Source organism: Larus michahellis, chromosome 1, assembly GCF_964199755.1.
Source record: "Larus michahellis chromosome 1, bLarMic1.1, whole genome shotgun sequence".
Classification (NCBI taxonomy): Eukaryota; Metazoa; Chordata; class Aves; order Charadriiformes; family Laridae; genus Larus; species Larus michahellis.
The window spans coordinates 191,906,318-191,925,790 of record NC_133896.1 but is presented as its reverse complement, the minus strand read 5'-3'; the positions used below and the strand labels follow the sequence as shown (position 1 = coordinate 191,925,790).

At 47.4% G+C, this 19,473-nt stretch overlaps 1 protein-coding gene across 13 annotated transcripts in view; it reads left to right on the top strand.

The window, feature by feature from the left end:
• The window catches only part of CAB39L (calcium binding protein 39 like), a 69,681-nt gene extending 56,259 nt beyond the window's left edge, over positions 1–13,422 (top strand). For all 13 annotated transcript variants that reach the window (XM_074566098.1, XM_074566055.1, XM_074566017.1 and 10 more), the window contains 4 exons: positions 1,344–1,403; positions 2,986–3,051; positions 3,730–3,873; positions 11,570–13,422. In XM_074566098.1, coding sequence (XP_074422199.1) covers positions 1,344–1,403; positions 2,986–3,051; positions 3,730–3,873; positions 11,570–11,749 — 450 coding nt within the window. In that variant the 3' untranslated portion in view covers positions 11,750–13,422. The remainder of the gene's footprint in view (positions 1–1,343; positions 1,404–2,985; positions 3,052–3,729; positions 3,874–11,569) is intronic.
• Positions 13,423–19,473: the final 6,051 nt, after the last annotated feature.

Here is a 19,473-nt window from a genome sequence, read left to right as displayed (position 1 = left end):
ATACTGCTGCTCCACGCTCTCTCGTGATTTTGTATGGAAAAACTCATTTTGGATTATATTCCATTTGTGCCCCCTATTGAAAAATGTTGTACTTGCCTCCTAAGTGCCCTGCATAAAAGCTCGTGAATCACATTTGTTGCACTGAGCCTTTTAAACTGCTATCATTGCAGTCCTGCTAAATAAAGGCATGTATTAAAAACACATACTTGGATTTTATAGCACTCTGCTTTCCTCTTATAATTGATGGTAAAAATAAATTAAAGGATTAGTATGTAAAGGATTTCTTTTATTTGTGATGCTGTAGAGGATGTGTCTGCGCATCTGCTTCAGCTACTCATCAGCTTCGGTCTCTGACTGTGGGTAAGGAAACCAAGGAAAAGATGATGAAAAAGATAGCAACCCATTCACCGGAAAAATATCAACTTGAATAGAATTAATCAGGCATTTATTGTGATCAGTGTTATGTTTTAAAGGAGGCAATAAGATAGAAATTAAACTTAAAGGCCTCAAACTGGACACTTCATTTCGTGGCTGTTCATCCAGTAAAGAGACTTGATTTCTTCTGGAGCTGAACATTTGCATCTCTGTCGCTGAGCACCATGTTCCCATTCCGTGGGAGAGGTTGCTTTAATTTAAATTTGAATTGGTTGGCCTTTTAGGATGGGATGCCTCCTAGGAAGCTTCAGCTGTCTTGAAGGTCTGCTACTGCTTGTGTCAATAAGTCCACCTTGGGCAGAAAAGCAGCCACAGAAGAAATTCATCACACCTACCTGAGACCCCTTTCTGGGGATGCAGTGGCTGTGGAGGGAACCTGGGTGGTTAGCTTAGATTGGTGCCTAACTTTTAGGCTTTAAAGAAATAAATGTATATATACAGTGGTTGAATTTGAGTCTGCCTTGTTGTATTCACTGGAGATGAGCAATAGCAATTGATTAAACTTAGCGTAATTTTCCAGCTGCAAGGTAGCATGGAGATCACTTTTGGCTTTGGGACCATAGCTGCTCCCTCCATAAGGGTTAATTTACTTTCTTCCTTTCCCCCACCCCAGTTTATCATAAATACTGTGCACGATGACCTTAAGAAAAGGTGGGAGTGGAAAGGAATATAAAGAGCGAGTGTTAGAATACTTTTATATTGGTTCTGTGAGCATTCACTGAATTCTCCTTAAAATCCTGATAAATGCAGAATGCAGTTTTGTTTTTAAATGCTCTCAATCTATAGAAATCATGTTGTAAATACCTTCTAAATGACAACCTGGTAAAAAATGCTAAAATACATTGGAGAATCAAGGGACAATCAAATGAGCATGCTCTCTCAGGTAACCTTTCTCTGTTCTTCACCAGGACCTGTTAACGCGACACAAATTGTTGGTAGCAGAATTTCTGGAACAGAATTATGATGCGGTAAGTGTAAATGATAGAGCAATTTTTTTTTTTAAATCTGTTCGTGCTTAGCTGGCAAAAGCCCGCTTTCGATAGCGGAGGGTTTAAGTGATCCACATGAAATAGTCACACAGGACTGCAAAACTAAGCATTGCTTTTACTAAAGCAGAATCCTTGTGTGGCATTTGAAATACAGATACCTCCTCTGCACACACATGGGGACACACACCAAGGTTTCAGGAGCACCCACAGTTTAAAGGCAAGTTGTGTTCCCCTCTGCGTGCATCGTATCTCCTCGGATGTGAACACAACTATCAACTTTGTATGTAAATAGATCATGGGGAAAAAAGCGTGCACATTTTTAAAGGGTTTTGTGATATTCCAGCACCACTGGTGTCATATATCATAGGGGCCACACTGGTGTTATATATAATACTTTGGGACAGAGAAGAGTTACCTCAAGAACTTTTAGCATTTCTGGAAATTACATGTACCTAACTGGGGACTGAGCTCTTACCATCCTAAGGCAATTACCTCTTACCATCCTAAGGCAGTTAGTCCCTTGGTTTCCTGCCATTTCTCACTTTGATTTTTTGTCTCGGTTTTGAACAAAATGTAGGTCAGAAAAATTCCATTGGAATCAACTAAAATTGGACTGATATGGATCACAGAATTAGACTACGGGTTATGTTCTTACGTTACCTGAAGCGTTCTTTATTTCATTGCCAAAGTGAAAAGGCCGAAGACTATTTCTTTCATTCTAGAGTTACCAAGAAGGTTATATAAAGATATTGCTGAGTCACAAATGCAACTTAACTGGAGCAAAATTAGCGTCTCTGCTAATCTTTTCTCTTAGTCCTGAAGCACTGCATTGGAACAATCCCACTTTACCTTTATTTAACATTTAAAATTTTAAGTATAAATTGTGGAAGTGAGCATTCTGTTAGATGATTCTTGGGCAGCAGTGTTGGGGTTTTTTGCTTGCTTGGTAGATGGTTTGAACATATGGTAGCCTTCTCTCTCAGTAGTCTTGACCACAAGATTCCCTTGGCCCGATCCCACAAAAAGCCAGCACACGTTGTACTCCTAGTGACCCTCGTTGGGCAAACAGCTTTAATGAGCTGCTCAAGGCAGGTGGCACCTGACAAAAGGAGGTTTTGGCATACACCAGTGTGGGATGCACCATCACCAGTTTGGGGTATTGTGTTGAATCAAAAAGCAAGTCATGACCACGAAATGAGTGAGTTGGACGAGTTACATGCTGGACCCGTGTGTCCTGGCAGCAGATTCACCCTCCTGTAAGAGAAGGTGGTACAGGCACTGGCTTGCCTCTGTCCTAGTTGGCTCACACTGGCTCCTGTTATATCCAGTCCATATGTGGTATCCCTCTTTACAGTATTTGGAAGAGGAGTGTTCCTGGGCATTAATACACTGTGTGATAACCAGCCAAGAAAAAAGGCCATGAGAGCTGTGCCTGGCGTGTCAGTGAAGCGTTAGAGGCCGGCACTGCTGCAGCCTCTGCTGCTCCCCTGGGGTGGGAAGGACCGGGAGGAGGAAGGATGGACATGAATTGGATGCATTTTGTGTTTTCTTGTTACTTTAGATCTTTGAGGATTATGAAAAACTCCTTCACTCTGAGAATTATGTAACAAAGAGACAATCTTTGAAGGTAAAGTGAAGATTCTCAGCACTTTTCTTCTAAATGTGAACTGTGAGTTCTGCAGAATATCAAGATGCATGTGTGGCAATGGAGCAGCCGTGTATTTCGAATAAAAAAGAGCTTAGTGCTTGAGGATGCTGCTCCTACAGTGCTCAAGTGTGACTTTTCTTTCTGGGATCTCTAGTGAAGCATCAGGCCGTTTCTATGGAACAAGCACTATCATTTTTCCTCTGACCTCAGATCTGTACTTTGGTTCAGAACGTAGTTTAAAACGAGCTTGAGAGTAATGTGGTAGTCTCTGTGTGTGTGGTGCTGCTTAGTGCTACAGCACCAAGTCTGACACGACCTGCAGATGGGACCAGATAGGCGTGTTGATGTAACATCAGAATGAAATGAAGGTGTCTTCGTGGGACAGCTGCACCACGCTTGCTTCTGTCCTGGCTGGTTCACGCCAGCTCCTATTACACCCAGCCCATCTGTGGGACCCCTCTCTGTAGTATTTAGAAGATGAGCATTACTGGGCATTAAGTAACTCACTGCACGATAACAAGTCTAGTTACTTGTTTTTAAAGGTAGTGATAATTGAAACCTCTTAGGCAAGCATTAAAATATGTCGCTGCTTTCTTTACATCCAAAAATAATGTGGCGGATTAAAAAACACCTGGGTTTCTTTAATTGTCTCTATAGCTCCTGGGTGAATTGATTCTGGACCGACATAATTTTGCCATCATGACAAAATATATCAGCAAACCAGAAAATCTGAAGCTGATGATGAACTTGCTGCGAGATAAAAGCCCCAACATTCAGTTTGAAGCATTCCACGTGTTCAAGGTGAGTCAGCATGAGCTGTAGAAGTGGCAGACTTCCTCTTTTCCTCATAAAAGTGTCTTTCAAGGTGGGCAAGAGAAAGCCCAGAAAATTAAGGCAAAGGTTGGGGTTTACAGTCACTTCCAGTATTTGAGAATGCCTTAATTGACAACCTTTCTATCGTGCAGCCTCTGATTTCTGTTTGCCTTCCTTCAGGGGAGATCTAAAGCAGCAGCGTTTTGGTTTGGGCTGAAGGTAGTCACTCAAGTAGTGACGAGGTGGATGCTACAGGTAACAAAACATGCAGCTTCTAGGTGGTATCCAGGGTACCTTCCCCCAACTCTTAGGTCATTTTCCATGTGATTCTGCGTAAAAAAAAAAAAAAAAAAAAAAAAAAAAAAAAAAAAAAGTCTTTAAACTCTACATTAAGACTAAAAGTAGATAGTGCTAGCACTGTGCATCAGTACAAACACAATTTGCTTTTAAAGGTATTAAAAAGATTTGGTAAATCTGAGCTTGAAATAAGTTTAATCCTTCCGTCCTTTTGCAGTGATCATTAATGCAGTCTTAAACAATTACCAGAGCCAACCGGTGTCCCTTTTTTCATGATGATTAATGTTAATAAGTGAAAAGTTTACCATTTTCCTAGCAAGAAAGTTCTCGGCTCTGGGGCAGAGGGTGAGTTGGATTGTTACTATGCAAAGCTGCCTTTAATTTGGAATGAACACATTAATTTCGAGCTATGTAAATAGAGTTGTTAATGATTTTCAGAAGAGGAAAATTAAGCCTGTAAGGATGTCCTTCCCCAAGATGGTTAAGAAAGATACCAGATCACACCAAAAGGCATGCTATTGCGAAAAGGTTACATCACCCACCACAAATTCAGGGTGACTTGTTGAGTTTTGTACTCCTGCCATTTCTGCTTTGGAAAAAAAGCTTTCAGATCTTCAGCGTGGAGGCTTAGGGAATGTGCAGCTTCTTCAAAAATCTTTTCATTTAAAAAAAAAAAAAAACCACCATGCTTCAAGGAGGATTAAAAAAATTCCCTCCCTGAAATAAGCAGCTTGGTAAGCTGTTCCCGTGCTGACTTTCTCCATAGTCAGCTGAACTGCTGTGAGTAACTTCTACTCCTCTTCCTTATCGGGATGTACGTGGCTCCAAGATAAGAGAGCAGTCAGGCTCCCAACACTTGCAGCCTTTGTGATGCCTATGGAGGGAAGGCACCAGAGGACTGGGCTCTCTTAGCCACTCTGTGAATAAATGCCAGATTTTTATGTATGAAAAACGTGAGTTGCTGTTCCTGAAATAATTATAGGTATGGCCCAGGCCTTGGGAACAGCTGATTTTACTTATTTTAAGAGGCATTTGAAAGGATTTGGAATAACTTGAAAGGATTCTAGTGTGCAACCATGTCATGCATTGCTGTTTCTCCCATTTTGCCTTCCCACTCCTCCCTTCCATTCCTCTTCCAGTATATTGCATCCCATTTCCAGTTAAGAGTGGAGATACTGTAGGCTTGGCCTTGCTTGACTGCTTGTGATTGCTACCACGTGGACGTAATGCTGAGGCCTTCGGGTGCTCAGCAAAACAAACAGTCCGCAGTGGTAATGTTGCGTCTCTTCAGTTCAAAGGGCCAAACTCTGTCCTCAGATAGTCACCTCCATGGGATGGTGTTGGTTTTTTCCAGCGGTACCTGTCAGCAGCATTTAAGCGGTGCCATGGTGTGCCTCACGCTATCTCACATGCATGCTGCTCGTTGTGGGGAAATTGCAGACTCAGAGCAGAACCTCATCAGCTGGAAATTGCTCGTTTATTACCACCAGCAGCACACTAGAGCTGCAGCAGAGCTTCCCTTTTAGGCCCTCGCTGAGGATCCGGGCTATCTGGATGTAGGAGCACTCAGCTTCTCCCCGGAGGGCAGGGTAGTTACAGAGTGTTATAGAAAATTGCAGTGTGAATTAGCTTTGTAGAGCGGGTAGGAGAAGAGCGTTTTCCTCTGATTACACTTCTTAAATTGAATTCTGGCTTCGTGAGAAGTACTAAAAGAAATCCTTAAATATTTACGAGAATGGGGGGAAAAAACTACTGGCTGGTTGTGCCCTGTTCTGCAGCATCCCTGCCTCCTGTTTCTGGGTTAGTGTCCAACAGCCCAGTTCTCCTGTCAGCTGTAATAATTCCATGCTAATGTAACTGGGAGAGGAATCTTGTCCTCAGCTCTTAATCTCATAAATTTTAAACTGTGCCTGCATTTTTAAATTGTGCTTGCAAAATACCTGTGCAGTCCTGGTTGAAATTACAGTAGACTCAACACAGTGATTTGAAATCAAAAGTCTGCTGAGAAGTGGATACTTGCTTCTCTGTCTGAGATGCCAAAAGATTTGGGTTTAAATTACCTGATTTAGATGTCTCACTAGTTAGACACAGTTGAAATGAAAAAGTGCTTGTTTTGTAAGCATCCAAATTCCAACACTCCCATGCCCCAGCTGACCCAAAAAAGCATATGACTCTTACCTCCCTGAGGCAATTTCTAATTACTGAAGATTCAAAAATGTAAGAGATGAAAACGATGAGCACCTCTAGTGCAAAAATACATTGCAGGAACACTTTGTGGCTGAAAATGTCAGTACCTCTTTAAGCTCTGAGAACGTTTCACTCATCCAGGGTGCTTTGGGTGGGAAATGGAAGACAAACAGGGTGCCCACTTGCAGTGCTTCCTTCCATTCTCCATTGAGGAGATGCTTGATCTTCCTCCTAGCTCCAGCTGCTTCTCTTTCTTTTGCCTGAGCAAAATGGAGCTTCTGCCTTGCGGCACCATCCTGAAGGCCTGCAGCTACTTTGTAAAGCTGGATGTCTCAGACAACGTATGCATGAGGGTTAGCCAGTATTTAATCATTAGGAAAAGCTAACACACCTCACCCTCTTCCTCCTCCTCCATAAAAATATTGAGGTGCTGGAGCGTGTCCAGAGAAGGGTGAGGGGTCTGGAGCACAAGTCTTATGAGGAGCAGCTGAGGGAACTGGGCTTGTTTAGCCTGGAGAAAAGGAGGCTGAGGGGAGACCTTATCACTCTCTACAACTACCTGAAAGGAGGTTGTAGCGAGGTGGGGTCTCTTCTACCAAGGAACAGGCGATAGGACAAGAGGAAACGGCTTCAAGTTGCGCCAGGGGAGGTTTAGGATGGATATTAGGAAAAATTTCTTCACTGAAAGGTTATCAAGCATTGGCACAGGCTGCCCAGGGAAGTGTCAGAATTGTCATCCCTGGGGATATTTAAAAGATGGGTAGACATGGTGCTTAGGGACATGGTTTAGTGATGGTTTTGGTCAGAGTTATGTTGATGGTTGGACTCAATGATCTGAAAGGTCCCTTCCAACCCAGGCAATTCTATGATTCATGTAAGGGCTCTCCAGTTCCTGTGATGGATTTGTGAGAGTTATTAGTGGAGGCTGCTTTGAGTTTGCCTGTAGGGGAGAACAAAGCTTTCAGACATCTGTGAATGTGGTGCAGATATTCCTTTGACCTTATGCATTTACAAATAAAGGCTCTCATAAATTTCTCATATGGGGAACCAACAAGCTTTCTTGGCTTTCACATAAACAATTAGATTATTTTGAGGAAAGCACCCTGTAGCGGTGAATTGGGATTATGCAACCTTCTTGTTCTTAAGCAGACATTTAGCAAGATACATTTTACTGTGTATATCTAAAAATAGAATGGGTACACTGTGTTTTGTGACCTTAGTTTCATTTTTCCATTCATTTCATGCACAGTACAGAGCTACCTCCTGCAGCTTGCTCTGCAAATGGTCTCACATAATTTGACCGTACTGACAATTTCCTCTTGGTAAGAAGCTGAAACCACGTTTGTGGGGATGTGTCCTCTCTGTTTCTTGGCTGGAGAGTTTATAGGGCAAGAAGTGTTATGTGAAGCAGTAAACCATAAGCAACGTGAACACTAAGGCACTTCTGTGTGCAGTTTCCTGACAGTAAGATTGTGCGTGACCCCAGAGTAAGTCTTAAAATACCTAACCCGGGGTATCCAGCCTCTGCAATCGCTTTTGCTCTGCTGTAGTCCCAGAGGGTGGTGACGCCTGGTTATTAATTGTAAGGAAACAAGGTCAGATTCTCTAATCAAGGGATTTCGGTATTTGTTTGGAGAAATCCAGTGTATGACTTTTAATGGACAAGAGGTCAACGGTTCCACTTTGGACAGCTTTTGAAGCTTCAGAGTTGATTTTCATTCCAGGCCTTTTACAAATATTCACAAAACGGAACTGTGCTGAAAAGGCTATTTTTAGAGTTGGAATTTTAATATGAGTACTCTCTTCATTTTGGTCTCTGTCTCTCTCTCATATCTGAATTAAGTGCTCTAGAACACGCAACCTTTCATAATAAAACCACAGGTGAAACAAAGCTCTCTGTGAAGTGTTTTCGCTTCAGTTACATTTCATTTTAGTAGAAAAGTTCCAGATAACGTTAATAATGATTTCCGTTTTCAGGGGTTTATCTGCTCCTCTGTGACAATACAGAGTTCTGAATGTGGGGGGCTCCTTTAAAAAAAGTAAAGTCTTGTGGTGGTCCTAATCCTGGGCTTTGTGAAGCTGATTAGTTGATACTGGCAGAATTGATTCTGTTTGCTTAGCCAAACTATTGAATAACATTTCAGGAATTTTCTGGTCCTTTAACATTCTCTCTTTACGAGCCCCTGTTGACACTGAGCAAGACTGGCAGTCAAGATGATCTTTGTTTGAATGCTCAGTGTGACAGTTTTGCAAGGGAAAGATTATAATCTATAAATAATTGAGCAGGAAGATAAACAGGATGTGATGTCTTCTATTAAACTAAGTTGTTTGCTATGGTAATACTAGTTGTAGGACCAATATGAAATGCTGGTATTTACTAGGTTTACCGCTAAAACTTTCCAGTTCTCTTTGCAGACCAGATAGCTTGATTTAGATTTCTTCATTTTGAGAGTCAGCCTTCAGTTATCTTTGTAAGGAGGCCTAATATTCATTGAAGGAAGATGTTCAGCACTTCAAGGTCAGGCCTTCTTTAATGGATCCCATTTGCACCACAATCAGATTTTTTTTCTGAAAATGCAGGTCCTGTCAGTGTACTTAATGGTTTTCTTCTCCTGGTCACAAAGGGGGAACTGAACTTCGAAATCAAAAACTTTTAATGAGGATCCGTAATGGTTACATTCCTCATCCCCGTCTGTAGGCTTACCTGCTGCTTTTCTCAAAGGAAACTGGTCCAGATGACTGGGGGCGTATCACCGTCCAAATGCTGGAAGTATCCAGCCTCCACCAGCGTAGTGTCCTGCCGTAGGTCAGCACCTGGGGAGCTGCATCGTGGGGCTGCTCGAGCCGAGGGCAGCAACTGCCGCAGTCTCAGCCAGAGCCAAACAATCGTACCCCCGAGATTTCAGGATTTGTATTCCCTAGATAAGGCGCGGACTGGAAAGCTCTAAAGTACATTCAGTAGTGATTTACATACCCAAACCCTTTATTTCTCATATGGGGAACCAACGCACCAATAGCAGCATATCAAAGTTGTTTGCAAGGGAGGGGATTTTGCTTTCGGATGCTGCGGGCAGCCACAGAACCATCAGCTATCGACAGTCCATGAGAGCTGTGAACTGGGTGTCTGACCCACGGACAGATGTATCCCTTGTAAGATGTTGCATTTCAAGTGCTTGGAGCGTCACGCAGGAAAGCTGTTATTTTAGGGTGGCTGCTCCGAAGGGATCCTTGGGAGGTGGGGCTGTTGGCACTACTTTTGGGAAGTTTCAGGTGGCAAGTAGGCATAAAAAGAAATTATTTAATGTTATAGCTCAAAGTATCCTGAGAAAGGCAATGTGGAGGCCTGTGCAAAGAGGGTGGGAATAACTGTAGATATTTTAATACTGTCACAGGGACCGCGGCCTGGCCACTAGATCAAGGAAAACTTTGTAAAAGACTTGGGGCCTGCGAGCGTTCACCCAGCGTGGCAGAGGCTGCAGCTCTTTCCCCAGAGGAAAAAATACCTGGAAGCAGGGACTCCTAGGAGCCACCTGAGGGGGTGGGATGCAGGGGAGACAAAAAGCACAGGCGGGGATTAGGGCTCTTACGGCATCAGGATGCCAGGGTTTAAGATTACTTTCCTTCACCTTTGTGGAACAAAAAAATTATAGTCTCACCTCTCTGTCTGGCCAGAAGTACTTCGTGTGGCACTGCTGATGTGTGCTGAGCTCCACTCCTTCCACGTATCCCCCACATGCCTCATTTTCTACCTCATTCGTATAACATCCCCTAATTGGGATGTATGAAGCCTAACGATGGGTCTGGTCTAAATCCTGTCCCAGACTTTACCAGATGTTGTTTCTGGGGGCAAGGGGCTGTAACGCAGCCCCCCAGGAGGGTGGGTGCGTGTTCTTCATCACGTAACATGGCAGCTCCCTGCACAGCTGGACATGGCCTGGGTTTTCATGTGGGAACAATCTCAGTGGAGATAAATGAACCTGCAGAAGAGCCCTAGGTCTAAAGCCAGCAGCCCCGGGGACGGGTGAGTGGTGGTGCCTCCTGCGCTCGGACAACGTGCCATTCTGTGCTGTCGGCAGATGTTTGTTTTCATTCTGGTTTGAACAGGCTTGGAGGGAAACTGGCCCTTTTCCAGTCCCGTCCATCCTTAATTTCTTCTCATCGGGTAGAGAATAACTCGAGTTATTTATGTCGTTGCACAAGCGCTCGGGCGGTGTTTTGTTGACCAGCCATGGTAACCTCGGAAGCGAGCCAGATGTGGGAGCTTCTCCTGGGGTGGCCGGGGATGTGCTGCGTGTGTGCTCCTGCTGTCCCATCTGCCCCCCGTGACTGGTGTCCACAGAGCCCGCGTGTCCGCGGCATCCTGAGGCCCCTGGGAAGAGCCTGTCACCGCTGGCCTTTACAACTGGCCTTAAGTTTCCTGTCATCAGCCAGCGCGTAAGGCAGAGAAAATGTTAAAGAAACGGTGTCACAGCATAGGGGGTCATGTCCAGAGCTGGAAAACTCTGCAGCTTTAGGCTTTGCAGGAGGGAAGATCAGAGCACGGCTAGGTTTATCCTTAAAAACTGCTATTTGAGGTGACCAGTAAGCCCCCAGTGCTGGGCTGGCTGCGCCGGGTGATAGCATCCCCTCCCTGCATTGCCACCCTCCTCTGCTCGGGGAGGGCAGCGAAGGCACCGAGCGCACCACAGTGCTCCTGCTCCTGCTGCTGGAAATTTCCACGCTCCCCGTGAATGGATTAGGCAGAGGGAAGTGGAGCCTCTGACATATTTTTCCAAACCAAAACAAAGCTGGCAAATCTAATTTTAGGCCTGGTTTAGTATGGAAATGATATCAATACTGACACAAAGCTTTTCCGTTCTCCTGATAATTAATTACTACGTATTTAAGTCTTGCATGTGGAAGAGGCTGAGAATTGATAGCCTGCTCTCGACAGCTGGGTTTACAATCAAATGCTTTTATCAACAAAGAGCAAAATTAAAGGGAAGTGATACCACACGCAGGCGTAGCTTTGCCTCAATTTGCTGTTGAACCAACATGTTTGTAACTCCTCTCTCTGTGCCTTGGGACAAGGCGTGCGGCAGGAGAGCGTCTGCCTGCCAGCCTTTGGCTGGCTTGTTAGGAAATAACTTACGGGGATGTTGTGACTGATGCTCCTCTCTCTCTCTGTGTCTCCCTGTGCCTGGTTTTGTTTGCATGTTAGGTTTTTGTGGCCAGTCCAAACAAAACACAGCCTATTGTGGAGATCCTGCTGAAAAACCAACCCAAGCTAATCGAGTTTCTGAGCAATTTCCAGAAAGAGAGGACGGATGACGAGCAATTCACCGATGAGAAGAACTACCTGATTAAGCAAATCCGAGACTTGAAAAAGCCAACGGCATGAAGAACTCCCCTCGTTTTCCACTGTAGGCATTAATCTCAATTGTTAAGTTCCTCTGTGTCCCTTAAACACCACAATAGTGCTTGAGAAGGCACAGCACGTGCCTGGTTTTTATTTTGTCTTTGTTCCTAGATGTCAAGAGTATAGGGGTTTTACATGAAAATTAAAAAAAACAAAAACAAAAATCTAGAATAATATATTATTTTTAATCAAGACTATAATTATTTATGTCAGTTTAGACTCTCTCTGTAATAGAAGCTGGTTTGACGGATTTTCATTTGTGCTCAAGAAGAATGGACCTCTTTGCTTAACTTTATCAGCAAACTCAAGCTGTGGGTGAGAGCACAGAGTAGGTCTTCTGAGGACCGTGCCGTTGTTCCTTTGCACCTGTAGTTGTGACTTTGTTCTAGTGCTGCACACACACACACAAGACTGTGAAAGAGTACGTTCGTCTCTGGAGTTAGCCGCACTTACAGATTGAGTTCTTCAGTCAAAACAGTGGGAGATGAAAAAGCAGTAAAGGTCACGTTTTCGCTTTATGTTTGCGTTCTTTCATCTTTAAAAAGTTCTCTTTTTCCCCTTGATCGGAGGTTTTGTATTCAGTGCTAGGGAATGGGTGAAGACATCAGCCAGACGAGCTGTTGCTGCCTGCCTCCCATCTTCCTGTTCATGATCTGCCTTGTGCTACAGCACAGGCTCTTCCCACCAGCTCCCAAGCAGACTGATGAGGAGCCGCCCCGGGTACGCGGTGCCCGTGTACACCCCAATGGGAAGAAGGCAAGGGGAAACTTTGCTGTATTGCTAATAAACTCAACAAATAACAGTTTTAGTGGGAATAACTTGGGGTGGTGGCCAGAGCTACGTGATTGAATCGTGCCGAGCGCTGAGCCCCGGCCCCAGTGTGAGAGGAGGCTCCTCAGCATCTTCCCATCCACATTCAAATCCCGGTTGAGCCGAGTTCGGCAAGGGGATGCTGAACTGGCCTCAGCCTGAACCCCTGAGTGGCCCGGGGAGCCGGGGCTGCAGGTGCTCTCAAAGCTGACAGCATTTATCGGAAACCTAAATCAAGTGCGGGAGGCCATTTAGCAGCCCCAGGCACCAAAGGCAACTTGTAGTCTGGTGTTTTCTGTCCTTCTTCATCCTGGTGTGAATTCAGGTTCTGCGTTGAAGTTGTAGGAAGGGGAAATCGTTGCACTGTTAATGTTTCAAGTTTAATAAGCTCTGTGGTCCAAACAGTGTTTCCCAGGTGTGTTTGAAGAGTTTTTGGTGGTCTTTGGTTTTCTAGCGGGAAATGGAAATGTTACTCTGATGCTATATTAGGAAGTGGAGTTTGAGAGCAGGGAGCGGAAATTTCTTGAATTTTTCTAGACAGCTCAAGTTCTGAGTTTTCCTGTTTGTTGTAAGACAGTTATCGAGCTAAAACTTTAGCTAATGCTTCAGATAAAAAGGTGACACTGAATTGTAAAAACAGAACAAGACTTTTTCCTTCATAAAACTGTTGTATATTGGGGTGACTGATACTTTAATTTATGTGCTTTAGAAAAGGGATGAAACGGAACAGATTGTGGACTCATGGTTTTTTCAGATGTCAGATATACACAACAAATGTACATCTTAGTTGCCTGGAATTAAAAAAAATATATATATTTACAAGCTATTAAAAGCATGATTACCAATCACCCTTTATATCTATCTGGTTTTTTCCTCTTGCCTTTCTGGATAGCCAGGCTCTGCGCAATGCTAAATTCTTTCTCTCCTTTGCCAACCAGTTTCAGCAGATGGAAAGAGAGAGAGAGAGAGATGAGCGCTTTCTTCAGAGCTAATGCACTCTGCAAAGCATGGCGTCCGCAGCCCTGGCTGGCAGGGGCCTGGCAACGCAGGATGCAGTCCAGCTTAGCCTGACTGCCATCTTCTCCCCCAGCCCCGTGGGTGGTGCTCGCTATCAGAGGTAGCTCGCGGGTCGATAAAGGACCGTCTCCAGAATCGCAGTCCTCAGAGCTTGTCGTTTTAAGTCTGATCCTCTGAGATTTGGAGCCTGAAACCGAAGGGCACTTGGCTGTGCTCTGAGCTCCCAGGGTGGGGCTGTCTCCAGGGCTGGATTAGCACAGAGACACGTGTCCGTTGCCTCAGCCTCTGGAGTCGCATGAGAACATCGGGCTTCCAGCCCGCGCTCGGAAAAAGTGTCTAATGGTGTATGGCTGGGGAATGCCTGCCCTTGGCAATGCGAGTGTAACCCATGCCGAGGTGCCCAGTGCATCCGTGAGGGTGGTCAGTGCCATGAGCTGCTCTCGTCTGCGTGGTCTGGACGCAGAAGAGCACTTGAAGACATCATAACCTGGCTGTAATATGAGCCTACACCCACCCCCCGGTGTTTGCGTAGGCAGAGATGTGGCAGGCCAGCAGGGAACAGAGCGATGGGCCCCATCCCTGCAAAGGCAGCCTTTTCCAGTGCGGGCAGTCATCAGACCACAGGAGTAAGCGGTAAGGAGGGCTTGTGGAAAAAGGAGGGGGCGTGCATCTGTGTCTGCGAGAGACGGGGGAAAAAAGGGGTGGTGTTACAGTAAAATGCCATGTGCCGGGCTCCTTGCAGCTTATCATACAAGAAGCCGGTCCTGAAGTAGATATTGCCAACACACCTCAAAGTAATTGAGTCTTCCCCAAGCTCAGCTTGCTTAGCTCTTTGAAAGAAGCAGCAGCAAAAGAAATGGTGAAGCAGAAATTAAGCACCATAATAATATTTCACAGCAGGTGGGGACACATCCCTAATTAAACGAAAATGAAGTCTTTTCTAATGCAACTTTGAAATAACAATAGAACTCCCAATTTCCTTTGCCGCATTCATTCAAGGTGATTCTTCTGCCTAAGTCACTGCTCCCACCAGGAACTCACTATTTCTCTGATATTAATATCCGGGGGAGCTGTGTGATTGCAGGACACAGTTCATCAGAGTGAAGACAGGGAAGAAGATTATAGTCCAGAGACAAAGAAGCTGGAGGATGCTTGGGCTGCAGCCTCTCCATTCCAATCCCCACCCAGAATTCAGGGGGGTTTGGATCGTATGAATGAATCTCTGCCAAGATGCGATGTATGATCCTGCACATAAAACCTTATTTGATACAGCAGAGTGCCAGGAATCTTTGAACCATAAGCGTCTGTCCTGGGATTTGGGCAGCTTTTCCTACTAAGAGAAATCTGGTTAGAAGCGGCAATGGCCTCCCCTGCCTCTAATGGCACGCACGCCGGCAGGTGTGAACCCGGGGGCAGGATGCAGGACTCTGGCCTTCAAGAAATGTAGGTGTTAAGACCGCTTGAGCCTCTTAATCTGCATGCTCCAGGGACGAGATCAGATGAGAAGGAAAGAATGACTTGGACCTTGTAATCTAATGATAAAGGCAGTCGCGTGAGGGAGAGATCTGGATCCCATTTGTGCTTTAGTGCGTGCTTTGCTCTTGTCTATGAAATTGGAGAAGGACTAAGAGAATGCAGGCTCCTTTCCAAAGGATGCAGTGATGTTTGGTCAGTAGAGAGGCTTTTTCTCTAGGCCAACAAATGCTTAATTTTTCTGTCTGAAGTAGAAGCACTTCAACATTTTGGCTGGAAGGACCTTCCTGCAGAACCTCTTCTGCCTGGCAGTGCAGGCTGTTACGAGGCAGAGGGGACGTGGGTTGTGGTCTCAGTGATGTGAAAGGGAATTGTACTTAGCTCTCCCTCTTCTTGACTAAGCACCCTGGCATAAAAATATGTGTTTCCATGGCCTTCCACCAGTTTTGGACTTGCATTTTGGCACCTGCCACTTTCCCTGTGTGGAGCTCACACTGGGTTACCTTGAGCATCACCCAATGGACTTGTACACATTGCCTGCAGCTGAACAGCATCAAGCAACTGAGGGATTACGTAGACCACAAGGATTTGTTGCATCTACTGCCAAGCAATGAAAGCCCATTTCATAGCTCTTGCGCTGATGGACCTGAAGTGGTCAGTTGCCTTCCTGCCAGAGCAGACAGGTGGCGGAAGTTCTATTGGGCTGCAGTGCTCCTGGGGCCTGAGCAGGAGACACCCAGCACTCACTGATGCTCGGTGATGAACGCAGGCTCCTAAGGGCCTTCACTGCTGGAGCCCAAGTCCTGGAGCTGCTGGCTTATAACAGTTTTTGGCATAAATTCAGGCCCGACCTTATAGGAGCTGACACGTTCCCCCTTCCAGGCAGAGAGCTCAGCCAGTCTTTCTACCTGTTTAGAGCAAACCCAGGGCTCTTTTCCCACTCGGCGACAAGCCCAGTGAGCTGTGGAGTTACTCAGGCTCACTGCATGTATATTCCGTACACACACACCCAGTGGAGCAGCACAAGATGTTAAGTCTGGGCGTGAGGTGTCCCAGAGCCTCTAGTGGGAGGTCCAACTCCATAGCGAGCGAGGCAATCCCGCTGGTGAGGGCTGCTGTAGCCTGGGGAAGAGAAGGAGCTAAAGCCCCTGCCACCCCAGCCCATGCTGAAGGGGAGCCCTGCCTCCTGCAAAGGCTGGAGTCCCTCAGCCTGTGGTGCGTGAGGCCACAAGAGGCCCAGTCCAAGCCAGCTCTGAGTGCGGCTGGTGCTGGGCAAGCAATGTGGGAGGAGGCTAAGAGAAAGCCCGGGACAAGGTTAGCAGTTTTGGCGGTGTGGTTCAGCTGTACGCCAAGCATCTCACGGGGCTGTGACTTGGCCCGGCTCCCCCCAGAGCCCCAGGCAGAGAGAGGCAGGCGGCGAGCCCAGCCCTCCTGACTCACGGTCCCGCTCCACAGCGGCGCTTTCCCGCTGGCCCCTCTTTCCAGGAATATGAGAGGAAGAAAAACAAGCAAACAAGCAACCCCTTCCCTATGGCATCGGTTGTGAGTGACTTTGCAAAGCCACAGGAAAAACAACCTTTTCCAGCTCAGGGTGTGTTGCAGCGAGTGGCAGTACGGGGAACGCCTGCGCCCAGGGCGCAGCGCCAGCTCGGCTCTCGCCAAGCCACAGCCATGGCCAGCTGTGCCACCGGGGGGAGGTGGTTCCCCCTGCCCCCAAAACCCACACCCACCTGCCTTAGTATTGACTGGTGTGCTGGGGATGGGGACAGGGATGTCCCAGCGCATCCTTTGAGATGGCGTTCTGCCCTGCATCATGCAGCTGAACACTGCAATTCACCATTGCTGCAAGAGCCCCATGGCTGTTTTTCACCACCGTATGGCACTGACAACAGCTGGGAGGGCTTTGCCACTGAGCCTTAGCCCCAGGAAAGCATCGTGCTGCCCTGGCCGTCCGTGAGACTGCAGGTATCTGCGGTGCAGCACATGAGGTATGGCCCCATGTGTGTCCCATGTCCCTCAGCCTCCTCCCTCCCTTGGTGTGCCTGTTTTGCTCCCTGGTAGTGATGCTCACAGGGGTATGGGATCGTCCGTGCTTTTCTTCAGATCCTTTCCCCCAAGTGCAGATTTGGGAATGAAGCCTCATTGTTCCACGGCCAAACGTCTAATCTATGTGTTTTAACTGTCACCTCGTGCCAGCATGTTGAGGTTTTTCAAGTAGTTGGACACAACAAGCACCTGACCACCAAGGTGACAGGTACGAACAGAGTCTTTTGGCTGCACGACAGGCACCAGCCCAGTCACAGCACCATAGCCCAGCTCCTTGTAGCTGAAGAAACAAAACCCACCCAACTCCCCAGCGCGGCTCTCCTGGGGAGAGCTACCAGTCTGCTAATGAATAGTGTCATTTCTTCCGAGGGACAGAGAAGACAGGAACGTATCTTTGGCATCATGACGTGCCTTGCTCAACTCTTACGAATAGAGGCCCTTTATTTCCAAATTGCTGGGTATGTTACCTCCACCGACACACAGCTTTGCCAATGCCCTTCAACTCGCTTGTAGAACAGCTGGCTTGACGAGGGTTTGGAGCGGATTTAAAAATACCCTTGTCAAAGCAGAAGCCCTTGCATCTGTTCAGAGCTTTGTGCAAACACGCAGGCAGGGTTAGCCTTTCAGCAGGCGGCACACCCAGGCACAGCCCTGCCCCGGCGGCTAGCGGGGAGCAAACAAACCCGTCATTTGCTCAGGCAGATGGTCAGATGCCCGACGGGCTCTGCATGCGTGGGACAAGCAGGAGCCTGCAGGGAGCAGGGCTCATGAACTCCCATGGGGGAAGCGGAGAAAGGCACCTCCTCCCCGTTTTAAAGCTGGGTGTGGGGGGAAAACAATATTCACAGAGGGACTCGCCTTGTGCCCCACGGAGTGTCAAGGGCAGAGCCGCAATTAGCTCATGGGATAGGGCAGGTTCTCGCTGTGGGGGCTGACAGCAATGGCTCGTGCTTCCCGTCAAAGGCAGGCGACACTGGGGACAGGCCTACTGGCAGGCAAGAAAGCTGTATGTCCCAGGGGACGGCAGGCATCGCAGAGGGAAGAGAGACATATGTTCGTTCCAACAAAAGAGCCAGCTCTCCTGCTAATAAATACCACTTCCAGCCACGCAGCTGAGCCCCTCTGCTTCTACTGGGGTTTGTTTTCTCCAGCTAAATCTGTCTTGCCCCATGATGGGAATGAAAGACTAACTGCAGGTGACCGTGCTGGCATTCACACGGTCTTACCTACATCTTTCAGGTAGTTCTGGAAGGACATTGGGGGGGCGGAGGATGTGTCTACGCTGGCATTTGTGTAACACGTCCCTAAGGCCTGGCTCTTGCTGAAGTTATTGTTCAAATGCTTCGTGGTTTCCCCAGGCTTCTTCAACCCTTTATTTTTCCTCCAAGTTAGAAATATAGCTGCCCTGGGGGAAAATTTACTGGCAAAGCCGTGAGGTGACCTCACCAGAGCCAAAGTAAAGATAAGTTGAGCAATGAAGGCGAAGGAGGAGAAAAAAAAAAAACAACCAAACACAGGCAGACTGCAAAGGCTTCGTTATTGGTAATAAACCTCTCTAGCGCCAGTGATGAACGTGTCGCAGAAGTACCATCGCCATCAAAGTGGGACCAGACCCCATCCCTTCACCAGCGGTGGGAAACGCAGAGTGGGAGGACGCCCAGCGCTGAGGCAGAGCCCGGCTCCTCAGAGGAGCGCAGGGGAAAATTTCAGGCACGGACAGACGACACTCGGAGCGCAGAAGGTCAATGTCACGCTGCAAAATATCCCGGGGAAGAGCCGTGCCCAGCGCTTTCCTCAGCATGTCTGTTCCTAGCCCAAACGCGGCTAAGCCTGTGCCGATGCGAGTCGGGCAATGCCCTTTACCTACACCACAGCCCCGCCAGCCTCCTTTTTTTTCCCTCTTCCCGAGTTTTGAGCCGCCTCAGGCGGCCTGGGCTGTTCAGCGAGCGCCGGCGCGCCTTTGTCTTTTGCTGCCCGGCAGCAGGAGGATTCCCTGGGTCCCTGCCGCAGTGCTGACGGTGACACACATCCCCGCGGCGGCAGCCGGACCGACACCCGCTCTCCCCCGCCTCCTCCCTCGCCCCGCTGTCGGCCGCCGCCCGGTGCCAGCGGGCTCCGTCCCCGCGGCCCCCGGCCCGCACCGTTCCCCTCATACCAGCGCCCCCTGGCGGCTGCGGCGCAGCCCCGCACACCGCGGCCTGACGGTTACCGCCGGCAGGGAGTAGGAGCGCGTCTCCCTTGAATCATAGAGTTGTTCGGGTTGGAAGGGACCTTAAAGATCTCCTAGTTCCAACCCCCTGCCATGGGCAGGGACACCTCCCACTAGACCAGGCTGCTCAAAGCCCCATCCAGCCTGGCCT